This window comes from Drosophila virilis, chromosome X (genome assembly GCF_030788295.1).
Source record: "Drosophila virilis strain 15010-1051.87 chromosome X, Dvir_AGI_RSII-ME, whole genome shotgun sequence".
In the NCBI taxonomy this organism is placed as follows: domain Eukaryota; kingdom Metazoa; phylum Arthropoda; class Insecta; order Diptera; family Drosophilidae; genus Drosophila; species Drosophila virilis.
The window spans coordinates 22,815,112-22,834,675 of NC_091543.1; the positions used below are offsets into that span (position 1 = coordinate 22,815,112).

At 44.2% G+C, this 19,564-nt stretch overlaps 1 protein-coding gene across 3 annotated transcripts in view; it reads left to right on the plus strand.

Moving 5' to 3' along the window:
• X11Lbeta overlaps positions 1-19,564 on the plus strand; it is a 97,167-nt gene that overhangs the window by 65,602 nt on the left and 12,001 nt on the right. For all 3 annotated transcript variants that reach the window (XM_070207618.1, XM_070207622.1, XM_070207625.1), the window contains exons 3-8: positions 13,045-14,879; positions 16,365-16,586; positions 16,653-16,957; positions 17,035-17,583; positions 17,844-18,369; positions 18,427-18,963. In XM_070207618.1, the coding sequence (XP_070063719.1) occupies positions 13,061-14,879; positions 16,365-16,586; positions 16,653-16,957; positions 17,035-17,583; positions 17,844-18,369; positions 18,427-18,963 (3,958 nt within the window). In that variant the 5' untranslated portion in view covers positions 13,045-13,060. The remainder of the gene's footprint in view (positions 1-13,044; positions 14,880-16,364; positions 16,587-16,652; positions 16,958-17,034; positions 17,584-17,843; positions 18,370-18,426; positions 18,964-19,564) is intronic.

Here is a 19,564-nt window from a genome sequence, read left to right on the forward strand (position 1 = left end):
GACATTTGATTACCTACTTTAAAGATTACTTAAAATGTGTTTTGGTTAATCCCACGCTTTCTACAGCAGCTAAGAATGTCAATCAAGGCTATGGAAATAATTGCCCAAAAGCGTGCTAAATGGATGAAATACATATGTGTCACATGTGTAAGCCATGTATAAGCCCTACTTGCAGACCCAGAAACTATATCCCTGCGAAAAGAACTGATGCAACCAGCTTGTGCAGGGCATCCGTTCATTATCATTCGATCAGCTTGGCACTTATTTTTAAAGCTCAGCGTAGCAAATTAATCGATACGTGACAGATTAAAATCAAAGACAAGCATTTGGCCCGCGCAAAGGCCGTGAACAAATACAAGTTTCGCCCCGTCCCCTCGTGACCAAGTCCAATTTGGTAAACACGGATGCGAGCTAAGCAAAATAAAAGCAAACCAAAGCAAACTATAATTTCCCAGCGTGGGCCATGACTCATCGGCAGGCACGGATATCGAGAGGGTTGGCCAGCTGTACCAGCCGGAAGGCAACTTGTCTGTCTATTAAGGTGACCAGCTACTTGACTCAGCGCCCACTATAATTAAGCTTAGCTCTTGTTGCTATTGTTGTTATTGCTGTTGTTGTTGTTGTTGCTGCCGCGGTTGTTGTTTTTGTTGCTGTTAAGCCAGCGCTAAACGTTTTGTGGTCTGCCGCATATCACTGAACGCTTCCAGCTCCCACCTCCTCTCACACACCCCTAAACATGCAGCAGCGAGAAAGAGTGGGAGAGAGAGAGAGAGAGAGAGAGAGAGACCGAGGGAGAGCGGCAGATCACACGAGACAGCAGCAACTGTTGCTGCTGGCAGGCACACACTAGTTCACTTTGGTGCATGTGTGAGTGTGTGTGTGTGTGTGTGTGTGTGTGTGTGTGTGTGTGGGCCACCTTAATGACAATAATCCCAGTTCATAAAGTATGCAACGGCTCGTTTAAGCAGTTAGCAGCATGTTGTACAACAATTTACCTGCCATTGTCTGTCATTTAGGGAGCCGCATGCATTTGGTGACTTAGTTGCCAGTTTGAAGCTTAACTATTCATATGCAATTTAGATACAATTAAGCGCAATGTCCTCCACCACTGCAACGGGTTAGAAACCGGGACTCTAATTTATTTGAACTATAAACCGAACATTAAACTAAACAGCTTGTCCGAAAAACAGGCGAACAAAATTCAGCAACAATGCATAAATAACTTTAGCCCCATTGAATTTATCCAAATTTATTTATTGCAATTATCTAAACAAAACCTTGATTTGAGGATGTTGAAAATCGATACACCAGTGTGACAAAGCCGCAGTAAAAACATAGAATATGACTTTAAAATAATGAGTAAATATTCTTAAGTTCTTTTTAAAACTCCTTTCCTTTGTAAGCAAAAGTAAAAAAAAAATGCAGAATCAAGGGAGAATTTCCCACCTGTTCTTTTAGATTCCTAATTATCCAAAAAGTACAACAGAGGCATCAAAAAAGAGTCTGTAGTCGTTCGGATTGTAAGATATATAGATATATAGATAGAAGTCTGCTCGAACCACACATATTAGGAAATATTTGTCTCCTAAGGTATATGAAGAGAAAACTTAGCTTGGATTAAGCATTGCTTTGGCGTTGATGATGAATGCATGAATAAGAAAAATAGAGCGTCTTGCCACTTCAGCAAGACTTTTACAAGACTTTTTCGTAGGATTTTCTGTCTCACAGTTCATTCGGTTAATTGGCTGACCAATTGCGCTGTGGAAATTCTTGCTCTATTTCGCATCTCGAGCTGATGAGTGCAGCAGCCTGAGTTGGCGCCGTGGCGTAAGTCTTGGAATCCTTTTTTGGCCAGCCGCTGCTCCTTCTACTCGACATAAAATCTGGCTTGTTGACGCACTAAAAACGTTGCTGCTCCGCGCGTGGGCATGCCAGTCAGTTTCTGTATGCTCTGGCCTTTTACTTATGCAACGCGTGTATGAATGGCCATATATCTTGGCGTTGCCTTTTCGAGCAGCAGCCCTTAGCCCTGCAGCCCTCTGGCTGCCTACACACAAATAAAAGTGCGTGCACTCGCAACGGGAATGGGTTTGGAGTTTGGACTTTGGAATTTGGTATTTGGCGCTTGGGGAGTAAGACTTGTTTTGTTGTTGCGTATACGCCCTGTTGGTGACGTTGACATTTCGAGTGTCATTTTGTTGCTTCGCTTATACCCTTGCCCGGCCTGCACTGGCCTGGCCTGGTCTGGTGTGGTGTGGTCTTTGTTTCCTTCCTTTCGTTTGTTTCCATTTCGTGCAGTTTATTTTACTTACTTGGCTTCATTGTCGCTTTGCATTGCTTTGGCACGCACGCAGCCAGCGCCGAGGCTGACGTCGACGTCGACGCCTACGCCTTGCCACATTTTGTGGCAAGCGGAAACACATTACATACTCGGCAGCTTAACAACAACAGAAGCAGAAAAACAACAACAGCAAGAAGAACCAGCCAAGTCAACGGCTGGCGACAACAGCCGGAAACGGAAATAGAATAAAGTGGCTTTCTGGCTGATGTGTCGGGTCGCCTTGCCTCATCTTCCGCTTAACTCTCGACTTTACCAACTCGTTGGCGGTTTCATTTTTTAGTGGCTAACCACTTGAGCACTTTCTGCTGCTGCTGCTGCTGCTGCTGCCTGGGTTGCTATTTATACCAATTCAGGACGTCGCCTCGACTAACATTTCATTAACTTTGAGTTATAGTTTCATGTTTTTTTTCGAGCGCCGCTTCTGCTGCCGTTTCAACGGATAATTCTTCACCAGCTTTCACTTTGGTTAATTGGCCAACGTGCCGTTTCCTGCCTCCCTTGACCCCCCCTCCCCTTGCCATTGCCGTACCAAAATCATCAACTGGTTGCTTTAAGTCTAAACTGGGTCAGGAAAACTAGTGAGCGCCGCTTTATGCGATTCTCATCACATGACAGAAACTTATTTCAACTTTAAAGATCAATGAGGTTGCTGAAATAATCAATATACCCACATTACCAACTGGACTCCGAATTAGAAACTGGGAACGAGTAGTATTTCGAGAGTAGTTTCTTTATTTTTCTGATTTTCGCTCACATCGAAACAAAATGTTAATTCGAAACATTTTATGGCTCCAAAATGGCAGGCAAACTGCACAACCAGAGCCACAGAAACTAACTGCATGTCGTCATTTACATACATATGTACATATTTTGCAGAGGGGGTGGTGTTTTTTTTTTTTACTTTTCATGCCAACGGGCGTGTCTTCTGGCTGTAAACTTTGGGCCAAAATCGCATTTGAAAAAAGGCAAAATGCGAGAGAAACATTTCGTAGACAACAATTGGCCTGAAATATACAACAAACACGCAGAGACGTGACTAGAATACCATTCCAATGATTGAACGACAGCAATGAAACCGAATTAAAACTGCCATGAAGTATGGTACGCTCTCTATACTATACGTGTACCAATGCTTGTGCGTATATGTGTGCTTCTACACTTGGTCAAAAACATCAGTAACAATGTACACAAATCAAGTCCACATATATGCTGCAAATACCTTAAGTAATTCCATCCATAATGTTTTTATAAAGGTATATCTATCTATTTATTTTAGAGAGAGTTTTGAGTATTGAGTATTGATTATTGGGTATTGAAATTATAGAGCAATCCGTATATCGTATATAGTACTGAAGGACAAATGAAAAATATTCTGTTCCTACTAGTACGACATTCTTTCTCTGAGTATATGAGTGTTGGAGAATGTGGCGAATTCATTGGTTGCTTGGCTTGCTGCGATACGTGGGGAAGGGGCGGGTACTTCAAAACACATTAGTCTATTTGCCAAGCGTTAGTCCGCTCCGCTCCGCCAAGCACTGCATAAAGCTCTCTACAACGTATGTATTATACGAGTCGACTGTACACTAGACATACAAACTGCTCATCGAGCGAATGGAAACTTTATGGATTGCATGCGCTTTGGTTGAGCTGCAGCTGCAGCTGCAACCCCACTGATAATGGACTGACAGTTTCCTCTTCAAAAGCACCAACCCACACACACACACACATACACACACACACACACAGGCCCTCACACGCAATTTGGTTGAGCTAAAAGTTTTAGCGCTATCAACTTAAACGCTTAAAGCTTCAAAAGGCATTATGAAATGTTGAATGTATCTGAATTTTAAATATGCATTAAGCCAATGAAAACTTGTGCCATGAAACCAGCTCAGCATGCGCCCGGCTAGCTTCACGATCTAGGAGATAGTACCAGAAGGTGGGCGGGCCACATAACAAAGATACCTGGGTTCGAGTACCTATTCATGTGCGGAGGTGATAGCTCCAACCCTTTATCGGCAGGCACACGTTCCCAGGCTTTAAAGCGAATATAATGTAGAGTGCTCGACTGGAAAGTATCGATATATAGCTTTTGCGCTTGATAATCCACATATTCAACTAAAAACATACATTACTAATACGAATGGTTCTTAAAGCTAGGCTAAGCTTAATTTGAGGTTAGATACTGCTTCGAATCTGTGCTTGGAGTATGGGAGTGTTATTTATTGATTGCATTAACCTATATTTATGATTTCTTTGCATTCCATTACACCGCAGTCTTGGCTTTCCATTTGTTATATGCCCCAAAAAGTATGCTATGCTCCCTTTGTGTTTTTCAAGATATCTTGTCTAAAGTGGACGTTAAGAGACGTCTATAAACATCCATGGATTGAATCAGTCGAGAAAATAGTTTCATATGGATAACTTAAGTCTTTTTCGAGATATCTTGACCAAGCTCAGCGATTACGAGCTTCAGTATTCTCCTCAAATATCTGCAAAATCGTTAGTAAATTTTTTATAAGGCTTTCTAATATCTGGACTGCCTACAGATAGGCTTAATATATAGCTTGATCGATTAGACATAACCTTTATAGCAGACTTACGTATAACTTATGCCTATTAACCGAGACAATCCCAGCACCAGCCCCTTAGCAAAATTTGCCTGCATGAGGACGGGAAAAAGCAGTGGAAATGTGGGTTAAAATGAAAGTGAGAATACAATCCACTTGATTTTATGAGCAAATAAAACGAATCACCAAATCTGGCAGAAAGAAAAAGAAAACAAAACCTTGCGTGGAAGTCGTCTCGAGTATGCCAGAAGCTCCTTTTCGAATTGAGCTTAAACCTTTTTTACCGACCCAAGTGCCGTGGAGGGTGCTGTGTGGATCTGAGGGTTGAATGTGCCTCACTAAAGCCGCTTACGGATTTTGAGTAATTGTGCGAATTTGCGTGTGTGTGTGTGTGTATGTGTTAGTGTGTGTGTGTAAGCATTGGGCAATTTCATATGCCGCCGTAAACATTTATTTTTTGAATCGATTAGAGAAAAGGCGAAGCTCCTTTTCTGGCCTAAGCCTTTGATGAAAGTCTTTTGGGCCGTTCGCACTTGTTATTTATGTATGTTGAATTGATTTCAATAATGGATCCGGGGCCGGCGCCCCCCACCAGCAGCAACAAAGGCAACTGTAGCAGCATGAAAGCCCTTGGCGAACCATGAGCAGACGTCCTCGCCTCTGTCCCAAACGCGCACACACCCAAGAATACACGGGCGCTCTCACCTGACCAGCCGTGATTCATACACCCAGTCTGTCAGTCAATCGGTCAGTCAGTCAATCAGTCAATCAGTCAGTGTGTTGATTAGGAGCCCTCAAGAGCTTGCCAGGCAACGCAAACTTCCAACTAATTTTCTTTTGCGATTCTCAAAATGTATGGGGGTTGCCTTCCAGGAAGCTCAATAAATTATTATTTTCCATTTGATTGGTTTTTCTTTCATTTTACTTTATTTACACCCTATCTTAGGACAATAAGTTAATTAGGTTAGTTATAATTGAAATTAACAGGAACAGAAAGTTTCCCATGAAACCTACTAATAATTTATATATTTTACTTTTGTTGTCTGTTAAGTTGAAGTTGAACTTAATTGATATTTTATATCATTATGTTTGTTTTCTTTCTTATTTCTTGTTTATCGCCCTGAAAAATATATAATTTTTCCAGGCTTTGAGAATTTAAAAGGGGTCTACTATTCTTTTCTGGTCAAGTGTATTTTATGCAGTAACTTTTCTAAATCTCTCTCTCTCTCTCTCTCCCTCTCTCTCTTTCTCTCTCTCTCTCTCTCTCTCTCTCTCTCTCTCTCTCTCTTTTCGCTGTTTCTTCCATTCTTTTTCATACATACTTCTCCTCTCATTCCCCCTCTTCTCGTTATCTCTCTGTCCCGTTCTCTTTCTTTCTCTTCTGTCTTTTTCGCCATATTTCCTGCTGCTTGCAACACGCTAATTTCTCTGCTCCCGTCTGTTCGCATGTTTGTTTGCTCCGTTTTTCTCACATCCGTTAGGCTCTAAACGTTACCGTTATATTACCTCGACTCGTTTCTCATCGCTTTTCCTTATTTTTGCATGCTGGCTATTTTCATTTGGCAAACGTTACATTTTCACCGTTGTTGCTGTTGTCATTTTTCTTGTTAACGCTTCGCACACGTCAACAACAACTACAACAACAACAACAACAACAAAGACAACAACTACAACTGTCACACAAACAAACATCTTAGTCACTTTCCCTGTGCATTATGCTCATTCGCTTTGTTCTTGTTCCTCTGCTACTTCTTCTGCTGCTTCTTCATTTGCTTCTTGGGCTGTTGTCTGTCTGTTTTCTTAGCCAAAATGCTTTTTAACCTAAATTGCAGCATTTTCACGCGCTGCACTCAAATCCTCTTAACGCGCGATTCTTACAGACAAGCTTACAACAAATTTTCCCGCTCTCAAGCCCTTCCCTTACCCAATGCTGTGAAATAATCCTTACACGTGGCTAGCGGGGAGCACGAATCGTGGCTCTCACGAAAAGAAACTCGATCTCAGTGCTAAAAAACTAAATATATAATCCTATTGGAAATATCGTAAAACATTAATCAAATATATTTAAACGATGCCAATTCCAAAAAAAAATCTTAAGTATCTATTGGTTGCGTATAAATTTATAGTTTGTAGTTGTCCCTTGTCCATGCAACTTAAAGATTCCTTGATAGAGCTCTACAAAAAAATGAATTGTTGAAAAAACGGCAGCACGAGTAAACCTTCTGGTATACAATTATTTGCCGTAATATTAATGGCGAATGTGTCATATATATATTTAAATACCTGTATAATTAATCAACTTTGACGATATATGTTTACATACAATAGTTGAGAATGTTGTGAATGAGCTTAGAACACATTTCAAACAACTTTCTATATCGCGCACATCTCTAAACGCGCTCAAAAGCCTTTTTACTGGGAATAATTAAAAAACAGCTGCTTAAAATATTAATGCAGCTGCCTCGTAAAAGTTGGCCAAGCATTTGCCACGCCCAGCGAATGGGAATCGCATTAAGCGCCTAACTCTTGCCTCGCATTCCATTGTTAAATTATGAGCATACAATATTGTTATTAGCGAGTATTAAACTCATTAAGAGGGCCCAGACATGGGGACAGACACAGAAACAGACAGAAGGACTGAACGGAGCGTGCCCATAAGTATGCTACATGTGCACAGTTAATACCACCCTTTTAGTATACATGGATATGAACATAAAACGGGGGATTTTATTGGATCAGTTAACCCGTATGCACGTTGCATTTCGAGTAATTGCAAAACAAAAATTTAGGTTAAAATAAATTACATGTTTCGTTTTCGTAGAGTCGAACATGCAACCGCCAGGAAGTGGACCTCAGTCACCCACGTGACGACGCCACTGGAAATCGACCCACAAATAGAGATGGTTTTGACTTCTACGACTTGAAGCAAACGAGGTTGTTCAAAATGGTTGGATTAAGAATAAAAATTCGTTATTCGAAATAAAGTCAAGCTAATAATACGCTAATCAACAGACTTTGTTATCGAGCAGCTTGTGGCTCTTCGAGACTTTAACTAGTTGAGAATTGTAAGCGACTTGTTCCGACGAGTGGTGGGTTTCTAACAAATGGATGGCGATATTTTTCTTGTTATCGTGTCATTTTGCTTGTGACACGATCCCATCCATCGTCTCACGCGCCCAGCTCCATGTATTAGCAGGCCAACCTCGCGTGCATTTGACCAGCAGTCCGCAGTTAACTTATCTCACTCGCTCAAATGCTCAAAGTCCATATATCTGTTTCGCTCGCACGTTGAACACTTGTTTTTTTTTTTTTTTTGCATAATTAATGTCATCATAGGCGGCCGTAATTCCCTCTACCCCAGCACTCGTCGCCGTTGCCGTCAGCCTCGTTGTCCTGCCGCAACGTGACCGTAATGACGGCAACAGCTCCCTCAGCCACCCCAGGAGAGCACAGCATGGCACATTGTGGGCAGTTGGTGGGCACCCCGTTGGGGTCAGGTGCATGGCTCTAACGGCTGTTGCAATTGATTTTGATTCATTGCCCTGGCCATCAATTTGGATACACTGCAGTGGCTATTCCGACATTTTCATGCTGCCTGCAACCCATTTCATAAACGAAAATGTTCATGTACTTCTATGGGCCACTTTAAGCGGCAGAGATTTGAGCCAGATTAATTGAATGACTGAGCACTGACCGATGCTCAGGACCAACTGTAAACGGGTCGACAATGACGGGGTTTTGGTCAAGGTTTCTTCTATATTGCCATATATTGTGCACTGCTATCTTGGCATTATGAAGCCTAGGCTTTTGAGCGTCGAAGTTACAAAGCGAAAAGTTGCCGGCTCAACTCCAGAAGAAATTATCAATTCTTAAAAATTTTGTATTTAATTTGTTATTGTTTCGTAGTCTTCTCTTCAAATTAAAAAGTATATATATTTCTTTAAAATGAATTCAAACAGAAAAGCTTTCTTTTGTGCAATTGGAGACAATGATTTGGAAGGAGCAACAACAGCAAAAATAATTTTGACTAGCATTTGCAAAGTTTGTTGATTGATACGCAACAGAAGCACTGGGGGCGTTGCATGCTCAGAGCCGGGGTGGGGTCTCAGTGGACATGACTGTTTTGATGTTTACAATTCAATTTTGTAATGAATTGTAAAATAATAGATTGCGTAGACGCGTGCTGGCCATTAGAGCGGATTTGTATATTTAAAAACTTTGCGCAAATTAAGCAAACAATTTCGGTATAATTGGATTTTCAACATTCATAAATGAAACCAGTAATTTGTGCAATATCTGTTTCACATCAAATTGCGAAAATCGAATCGTTATTTGTATTTAATTATTAGTATTTTAAAGAAACAAATTGCCTACCTAATATGCTAACATATGAATATCGTATTTTTTTGCAATGTACATTTGTATGCAAGCAGAGTTTGCAAGCTTAGAGAAAACAAAATTGTAAATAATATTTGTATGCGCTAATCAGTCTGAAATGCAGGCAGCTGCAGTTGTAGTTGCAGCTGCTGTTCAATATTTGACAAGAGGATAACTTAGTCATACTGCGAAGTCAGAATGCATATGTCAACATATTTATCATTCACTTAATTTCTTGTTAGCATAGCTAACTCATAAAATAAACAAATCAAATTCCTCCATCTGTTAAGCATTTCACAAGCAGATAGACGACATCTTACGCAATCAGAATTTTTACGTTTTATTGACAGATAGATGGGAAAACACAAGCAAATCAAATGTCATGTCAAAATAACTGTCAACTTGTTAACTCAAAGAATATTTCTTGAAAAAACGCACCTTAACGCAAATTTAATATATCATTTGACTCTATTTTTTATTGCTACTTACTATTAATATTATCTTTTTTACTTATAAGCAATCAAGGAAGCTTTTCAAATAACATTGACTACTGTGGCCTTCAGCTAAGATAATACCTTATCGAGGCACTAGCCTGGCGCTTAAGCCCGAATCCTTCTTGTTCAGTTGCCCGAATAACTGGGTCACTCTCACATCAATTGATATCTTAAATGTTGTCTGTGTATGAAAGGGTATTTAAGCTCTGACATCAATAGATATCTTAAATGTTTTCTTTGTATTTGTATGAAAGGGTATTTATGCTTCATTGCGCCGCGGTTGTCTGTGCATTTAAGTGGCCTGCAGTGAAATGAATTTTAAATATTTAAAGGGCCATGCGATGCGTCGCTTAAGCAGGCATTAAGTTAATATACCTCCCAGGACACGCCCACTGCAGGCTGCACCGAGAGTGTTGAAATAATAACTTAATTATGCAGCTGGCAGGAAGCTAGGCGGCCACACAATGAATGTGTGTGTGTGTGTGTGTGTATGTGTGCTCCTTCATTATTAGCGCTATATCTATATCTATATCTATATCTATATCTATATCTAGAAGAAGCGGATCATAAAGTCTGCTTAAGTTCTGATCCTTATGTGATGAAGTCTGAGCTTGGGCATGAGTCAAGTCAGAAATCAGAGTTAAGACTAACACTTGAAGCATATCACACTCACACACACACACACACACACACAGGCACAGGCAGCTGGCAATCCGTTCACAGGCTGTCAGAGGCTCTTAAGATAGACAAAGAACTGAAATTCGGCAACACACCAAACACACAGGACACTGACAGGCAAAACATCCTGGCAAAATGGCCAAATGGCAACAGGCGGCCGAGCTGAGCGATGGGAGACAGAGAGCGAGAGAGAGGGAGAGGCAGAGGCAGAGAGAGAGAGAGAGAGAGAGAGAGAGAGAGAGAGAGAGAGAGAGAGTTGAGCAACAGGGAAACAGCAAAAACGGATTTGAAGTGACAGATTGATGTAGATGCGAGGCGATGCTAGGCATCGTCTAGATACGAAGATGCGAAGATGTGAAGGTGAATGTAGTGGCAGATAGATGGCTTACAGTCAGAGTGGGGTGGCGGGATAGGTGGTGCGGAATGGGGTGGATGACACGGACACGAGCATGCAGAGCGCATAAATGTAAGGCAATGAAAATGTTTGCCCAGCTAGCCGTGCTTTGTGTTGGAGCCGTTAACAAAATGTTGGCTCCCATTCCGGTTGTACATGTCCTTGATGTTATACCTTGTTAGCTGTTGTGTAGGTTTTTGGGCATCAACTTACCACCTAGCCCCCAATCCCACAACCACCCCGTTGCCACTCACACCCCTCAAAAACGTATCCAAATGCCAAACGAAGCGTGCGGCGCACACGAACAGTCCTTACTCCTTTCGCCGGACGCGCCTCCAGCTCCTGCTGCTCCTCCCGGTGTTAGCTTCCTGCTGTTGTGTGTGGCATTCCAGAAACGAAAACATATTTTCCATATGAGTGCACAAAGCGTTGCCAGACGCACAACAACAACAACAACAACTGCGACAACAGCGATACGGCTTAGTCGAAGCCGGCTCACATATGTATCTCACCCGGTAAGCCCAATGTTGCCTGTTGGGTATTTTGCAGTTGCTCTCCCCTTGCCCCCCTTTTTTTTGTGTTAATCCTTTTCGAAATTTTTAGTTTGATTGTTGGGAAAATATTTTAAGCTCCAGGCACAAATACAGTACGACGCAAGCATTAGCATAACGCTAGGGACTCGGAAATGGAGCACGAGCCAACCGCAAGGAAATTTTGTATTTGGTGGCGGGGGAGTTAACTTAATCTTAAGGGTGTGACTCGAATTTAAATCCAGGGCAACTTGTATAGTATTGGGTCTTGCGAAACGGCGTGGAAGAGATTGTTTAGCACCAAAAACCCAACTCTTGTTGGCTAAAGATAAATAAATGTATCAAATAATTTCTACATATTCCGTCCGCGAAAAGCATTTTCATTTCGCATCTCTACTGACAAGTAAAAGCCTTGCAAATCTGTTCTACATATGATTTTAAAATGTATGTTTAAGAAAAATAGCCGATTTCTTTGTCATACACCAATGCTTCATCTTATGCGTTCCACTTCCAGCAAACAGGCATTTATCGATTTCACTTCCACCTCACTGAGTGAAACATTGATTGGTTCATTTAAGCTGCTTGTCATTTGCGCTTTACATGTGCTCAGCAAAGGTCTTATGCTAATTTCGACCGCTTAAAATATAAAATACAAATCCACATTCATCGATTCTAATTCCACGTCAATAAGTGAAACATTATTGGATTTACTTCAACTGCTTGTCATTGGCAATCCACCTATGCTAATTTCATCCACTTAAAATATAAAGTACAACAAAATGGCACACAAAAAATGTCATTTAATGACATTGATTGGCTGTTTCATTCAGCATTGCAAACAATTAAATTTAAGAGCCTTACAGCCGCCATTTGTGCTGTCTCAGCAGCCAATATATGTGAGCTACATACCCCGCCTTGTCCCGCCAGCAACATCAGCGGCAGCAGCAGCAGCAGCAGCGACAGCGGTCGCGACAGAACTCGTTACTGTCACGCCCTGTTGCCGCTCGGACATGACAAAGGTTGACATTGCGCCTGCATTTATTAAAACAACTGCCAGCAGGACGTGAAGCGTAAACAAAAAGGAGGAGAAAGAAGCGGCGACTAGCCCCCTTTTGGCATTTTGCATTCCACTTGTTTCACCCATTCCACTGGTTTGGCTCAATTCACTTGTTCAATGCGCCTTTTAAACGCAGTACTAAATCCGTCAATCTGATCTATTCTTCTGTTTGTATGTTTATCTATCGATCCACCTGTCCGACTGTGCATCCATCCGCCATCCGTCTGGATGAACTCATTCATCTCTGAAACCTACCAACTCTAAGCTTAAGACTTGAAATTTGAATATCTGTTTTCGTATATCATGTATAGAAACAGTTTTTCAGTTTATAAGCAAACTGACTATTTAGGCTGTGGTATAATATGCACAGATTAGGAATATTTCCCACAAAATAGAAACAAGCTTATTTAATAGGAAAAGCTCCTTGTGCTTGCTTCTTTGTAAGAACAGCTCGGCGCAAGGTTTCTAGTCGGGCACTCCCGACTATATTATTCCTAACTGTTTTTATTATTGTTTTTAATTAAAAAATGAATTGAAAATTAAAGGGCGACTCTTAGGCCTGCAGACTTAACTCATAAATTGTTGTTGGTTCTGTATTTGCAGTTTATTGGCAACAATAATGGTCAGCACAACATTGACAACATTGGCTGCTGGACAAACAACTAGTAGCAGTAATCATCATCACCATCATCATCACCAGCAGCAGCAGCAGCAACAGCAGCATCCACTGCAGCAACCTCACCACAGCACAGTCAGTAGCAGTAACGGCAGCAGCAACAGCAGCTACCAGCGCCTGCAATCATCCGCAGCAGCAGCAACAGCTGCAGCAGCCGCTCAGCAGCGCAATTACTACGCACTCAACGGCCTGGAACACGACTGCGAAAGCAGCAACTCCCATAGCAACAGCGGCTACCAGCAGCAGCAGCAGCAGCCACTGAATTTATCGCAAGCGCTGCTCTCGCCTTCACCACCGCTCAACGATCAGATTAATCTGCTCTTTCCCAAGTGCCGACCCAAGCAGCAGCAATCGCAGCAGCAGCAACCGCAGCAGCAACAGCAACAGCCCTCGCCCAGCAGCAACAGCAGCCGACAGCAGCATGGAACCATTGCCGATGTGAATCTGAACAGCAACATCACAGCAGCAGCAGCAGCAGCAGCAGCAGTTGGTGTCTCAGAGACAACTGGGAGCAGCTCACCCATTGTCACGCCCATCAGTACGCCCAGCTATTATAAAAGCGTCAACATTATAACGCAATCTCCGCCGCCGCATTCAGCCTCGTCGCACTCTTCGGAATCGTTGTCTTCGGTCACGCCGCGCATATCCACAAATCCGTTTCTGTGCACGCCGCTGACACCACCAACACCACCAACGCCTCCACACAGCGCCAGAGCAGCTGTTGCAGCGGACGGCGATACGGACGTGGAAGCAATTCTGTTGGCAGAGGACGACGACTTGCAGCAAGAGCAGCAGGAGCTAATCGAGGAGTCGGTGCCCCAGACGGCATATCCAGCATCCTTCTACTATCACACGGGCGATATCAGGCGTGGCCACGGCTATACGGATATGCCGCGCAAACGCAACAGCGCCATATCAGCGGGAAGGCAGCAACACCAGCAGCAACATCACACGCTGCTTAACGGCAACAGCAGCAACAATATTGGCAACGGCAGCGCCCAAAACAGCCAGAATCCTTTTATCAAGGAGAACTACTGGGAGTCAGCCACGCCACGAGCCAGCACCCTGCTGCACTCACCCACAGAGTACCCCGATGAGCAGCAGCAGCACCAGGAGCAACAGCATATGCACGCCTCAGCGAGACGAGCCTATCATCAGCAAAGGGAGCAGCTGGCGCCACAATTGTACACCATAGCACAAAGGCCGACGCAGACGCAGTCACAGAATCTTCAAGCTCCACACGTATTGCGTGTGGGTCGCAGCCCAGTGAATCGCAACCACTCGTCTGGTGGTGCACAGCAACAGCAACAGCAACAGCCACCGATTGTGGGCAGCAGCAATCCGTGTGCCGAGGGGCTCTCCCCTTTGGCTAGCCACTACCTGTATGGCAGCAAATCTTCACTGGATCAGCACGCGTCTGACTGGGAGCCACGCGAACAGCGTAAGCAGCGGCTGCGCGAAGAACGCGATCGCGAACGCGAAAGGGAACGGGAGCGAGAGCGGGACAGAGAACGAGATCGTGAGCAACTGCTGCTGGAACAGCAACAGCATCTGCAACTACAAGACGTACATGCCGCACGCGAAAACCACCTGAGCCACCTGTCGGCGGCACAGCAACATCAGCAACAGCAGCAACAACAGCAGCGAAAGCGACACGGCAACAGCGAGGATCGGGATCGAGATCAACGGCTAATCAGCAACTCTGTCAATGAGTCATCAATGAGCGGCTATGGAGTAGCCGATGCCTCGGAGAGTTGGCAGCGTAAGTAGCGGGAGAGTTGGGTAGTAGTATAGTAAGGCCTACACAGAGATAATTATTCAGGAACCCTAACCTTGCCTCCAATAAGCTATGTCTTAACTGTGCGGAAATTTCGGCTGCAGCAAAACAATTAGAAATTAATTTAGAAAAAAAGCTTGCCTATTATCAGATTCGACTTAACAATTCGAAAAGGCTAGTTTATAACTTAAGTCGACTTTTGTCTCCTTGAGTTATTAAATTCTAAAATAGGTAATTTACTCAAAATTTCGTTTTTATTTGATTTCCTTACTGAAATTTGTATATCAATTTATAGACAATTTAGAACGAATAAGGTGCGAATAATTCAAGTACTTTTAGACTAAACTCAAGAATTTGAAAGTCGAATATCTTTGCCTCATTCCTTCTCGTTAGCTTTAAGCTATTTTCTCATAAATATTTGTGGGATAGATGCTCTTAACTTTCGATTTTCGTTATTGCAGCAAGCTTTTATTTAAGCTTTAACTTTGAATGAATTGTTTATTTTCATTACTTTATTATTTTATTGAGCTCCAATTTCTTTTGTGAATTTTCTATATTGCTAGTTAAATTTGATTTAAGACTTTAATCGTAACTTTTATTTTATATTTATAGTAAGACATTAGTTTCGGTTTTTGTTCAGCATCAAATATCGTTTTTGGCTTACCTTAAGCTTTAAGATGATATTATACTTTGAGATAGTCTTTATCTTGACATTGATAAGCATAGACTTATTGTCGCATATATCGAATAGAATTGTGCATAGATCTTTTGTATCTACAGATTGTAGCTCAAGCCAAATGTCAAAGTTTTAAGCCAGAATCGTGATTGGCTGTTTTCGCTTGTATTGGATTGATGCTATAGACTTATTCAATATATCATGAGCCCGAAGCTTATTTGGAATTGGATGCCTTATTTAGGGTTCAATTTTGTTGCGTTTCTTGTTGTAGGCTGGGCATTGACTTCCAGTCCAAATATTTACAAAGCACCCAACCCAAACAAAAGCAGCTCAAATTTGGTTTTTAAGTGTCTGTTGCAAATGGTTTGTACGAAGAGCTTTCAGTTTGGGCTGCTTGGATAGCAAGCTGGCTGCCTGGCTGTCAGGCTGTCTGGCTGTCTGGCTGGGTGTCGGTTTGAGCTGACGAGTGCCTGTCCATCCGCCCTTGACACTTGAACCTTCCCCCTGTCATATGTGGCCACCCAGCCGGCCTGAATTGTATGGCCATGACCATGGGCCGGGTAATTGAATTGCAAATCATGCGTAATGAAGTGCACTGCAAATATAAATGCGCATTAAACAAGTCAGCAACAACAAAAGTGAGGCCGGCCAAATTTGAGGCTGAACGGAAGTCGGCGGGGAAATTAATTGTTTGCAATTAATTGGCATGCCAAGTCTGTCAGACAGCTGGCTAAAGGCTATATGAAACATACCCGAAACCAATCCCATTTCGACTTACTCTCGCACCTTTGCAGATCTACGCGTCACGACCGAATCGACCGAGGAGAGCAAATGCGGCAAGCAGCTACCCACTGACAAGTCGATGGGCGGCAGCCAGAGCCGTTCGCATGCTATGCTCGAGCCGCACACGCGCCGCCTGCTCGACGATGGCGCCGTCTATCGAGAGCACAAGCTGGATGCCTGGCAGCTAGAACGCAACTACACGCTGGCCGTGGAGTCGCGTCACGGCATCATAGGTGAGTCAGGCTCTGTGCACCTAAGCCTAGCTGTTCTCAATTCTGTCACTTTTGATACCCCCACAGAATACGAGGGCTCGCCACGACGCATTGGCGTCGCTGCCAGCAGCAGCAGCAGTCCCGCTGCAGCGGACGAAAGCGAACCACCAGTTGGCGCAATAGCAGCAACAGCAACAGCAACAGCAGTAGCAGCAGCAGCAGCAGCGGCAGCGGCAGCTCCACCAATGGCCGCCGTGCCGCCAATGAGTTGCAGCACGACTGCGGCTAGCTCGCTGCAAAAGACGGCAGCACGTGCCGCGCTCGCCGCACTTGCCCAATGCCAGCCACCGCAACAACCGCAGCCGTATCCGGTGCGCCCCGGCTTTCCACAGGTACAGGTCCATGTCTTTTGTTTTTACCAGATGGACTTCAATTCCAATTCGAATTCCAATTCCATTCATTTCCGCAGCGCATAATTTCGCCACCGCGTGAGCTAGGCAGCAGCTCGCCTACGCAGCAGCAACAGCAGCAACAGCAGCAGCAACTGCCGCTGCACTTCAACAACGGCAGCAACCATAGCAATAACAACAACAACAAAGCAGCGTGCTGCGACAACAATGCCGAGGATACGAGCAACGATGTCTCTGAAATTGGCACCATATCCGACCTGACCACGCCCGAGGCGCCCATTACGGCCACGCCCAACGAGTTGACAAGCTGTGTGGCTGTTTCACCGCCACCAGCAGCAGCGGCAGCAGCAGTGGCAGCAGCAACAACAGTTGCAACCGCAACGGGAAAACCAACGATTGCATCAACCATGACATCAGCAATGGCCGGCAATTCCTCGACAGCGGGCACGACCCTAACTTCTGGCCCATTGAGCCTGCACACCAAATCCTCGACCTTTGATTACCTCTACGAATTCTCGGAGACTCGCAAAGTGCTGGAGGAATTCTTCAAGTGTCCCTCGAATGATGAGCAGCCCATAATGGAGAATGGCAGCGATGTGGACAGCATTGTAAGTAAACAACTCGCTTACAATGTGGTGGTTGGCCATCGTGGGGTGTAAAAGGGTTACGACCGGGCTTAAACGGGCTCAAGCTACAGGCCGTGCAGAGAGCCCCAAATTTATTTAAAGCAAACCTGACTTACTTACAATAACTCTAAATATATGTATATGACAATGGGACCGGGTATTGCGAGGTCGGGTGAGCAAAGCTCAGTGTAAACAATATGTGAATGTTTTGTAATTACAACTTAGTCTAAACATCTTTGCAGGACATACAGTACGAGTTTCACAGCAACTTTGAGCGTGACGAGGAGGAGCTAGATGAGGAAGAGGAGGAGGATGAGGACGAAAATGATGAGGGTGAGGATGAAGATGAGCACGCCGAGCAGGAATATCAGCAGCAACAACAGCAACAACAGCAGCAGCAGCAGCAGCCACAACAACTGTTGCAGCAGCCGCCCGCATCAGAGCGCCACGTCTATGGCGCCTACACGCAGCCGCAGCTGCAGTTGCAGTCGCAGCTTCAGTCGCGGCCAGCGCAGCTGCCACGGCACTACAGCGGCAGTCCACTAATGCGCGACTTTGACTTCTTCCTTGACTCGGCCAGCCGCAGCAGCGGCGAGCGAGAGGGCGAACAGGATGGGCTCAATCACAACCAGCTGCTGAGCACTGGCAGCGGCAGCGGCCTAGGCCAAAGCGTTGGCCAGGGCGTAGGCGGCGGCCTGACAGGCGGCCACAACTACCGCTACTCACCGGAGACCACCGACTACGACTCCAACTGCGGCGATCTGGACAGTAAGTATTTAGCTAACCGGGTATGTGCTCAATACTAAGTTGGCGACTTTTTTGAAGGTCTCTCGGGCGAGATGAATGGCGGTGTATCGACCTCCTGCTCAAACTACGCGAAGTACTATGCCTCGGCCATGCCCGTGCTGGAGGATGGCCTCTCCTCGGGCCACACCAGTGACACAGAGAATAATAACAACAACAAGAACCTTCAGCAGCTGGCCACCCAGGCAGCCCAGAACCAGATACAGGGCCTTAGCCAGAACCAGAACCAGAACCAGAACCAGAGTCAGGGCCAGGGCCAGGCACAGGGTAACCTCAGCGCCAGCACCAGCATTGGTGGCGGCATTTCCATGCTAATGGACATGAAACGCATCTCGACTAACAACAGCTTAAACAGCATGCACAACCTGACGGCCTCCACCACCGAAAGCAACGGAGTTGGCCACCAGCTGAGCCACACGAGTCCCAGCAACGGGCTACATAAGCAGCAACCGCAGCTGCCACAGCAACGCGAACTGCTCGGCCAGAGCCCCAGCAGCAACAGCAATAGCAAAGTGTTCAAGAACATAGATCCGGAGTTGGATTCCCTCTACTCTATCAGTAAGTAGCGATTAAGCAAACCAAAGAAAATAGATTGAAATTAAGTTTGAATAAGATGAGAAGACTTTAAGCGGGCGCAACCCATTATGATATATATATACATACATATATAGATTAGTTATGTGAGGCGAGGCGGAGTAAAATATGATAAGCCAAGAAGCGCTCACGTCATACGCTTGAAGCCGATTGGACGAAACTTAAAACATCCTCTAATTACTCGGGTATAAAAAGTTTCAGACCGATAAGATTACTTTAATGAAAATCGTAGTTTTCCATGGTTTCTACGGATCGTCAATCAGTCGAAACAGTTGTAGACCCTTCAAGCTGCGAATATATATTAGCGTATATCCATGCCAGAGAAAAGGGTTCGGCTTTGCAATTTGCAAGTAGACTGATGATAAATCGATCCGTCACAAATTACAAAAATGGATATTGTCTAAAGCCACAGTCAATTATTTGTGGTTACAGTCTTAGAGTCACCAGCCCATAATTCAAAAATACTCTTTCGACTGATATTTTTGGTAAATAGACTGTAATTAGAGTGTTGCGTAGTCGGTTACACTTGTGCTGGTTCTTAATCAAATTATGGCCTAAACAGTGG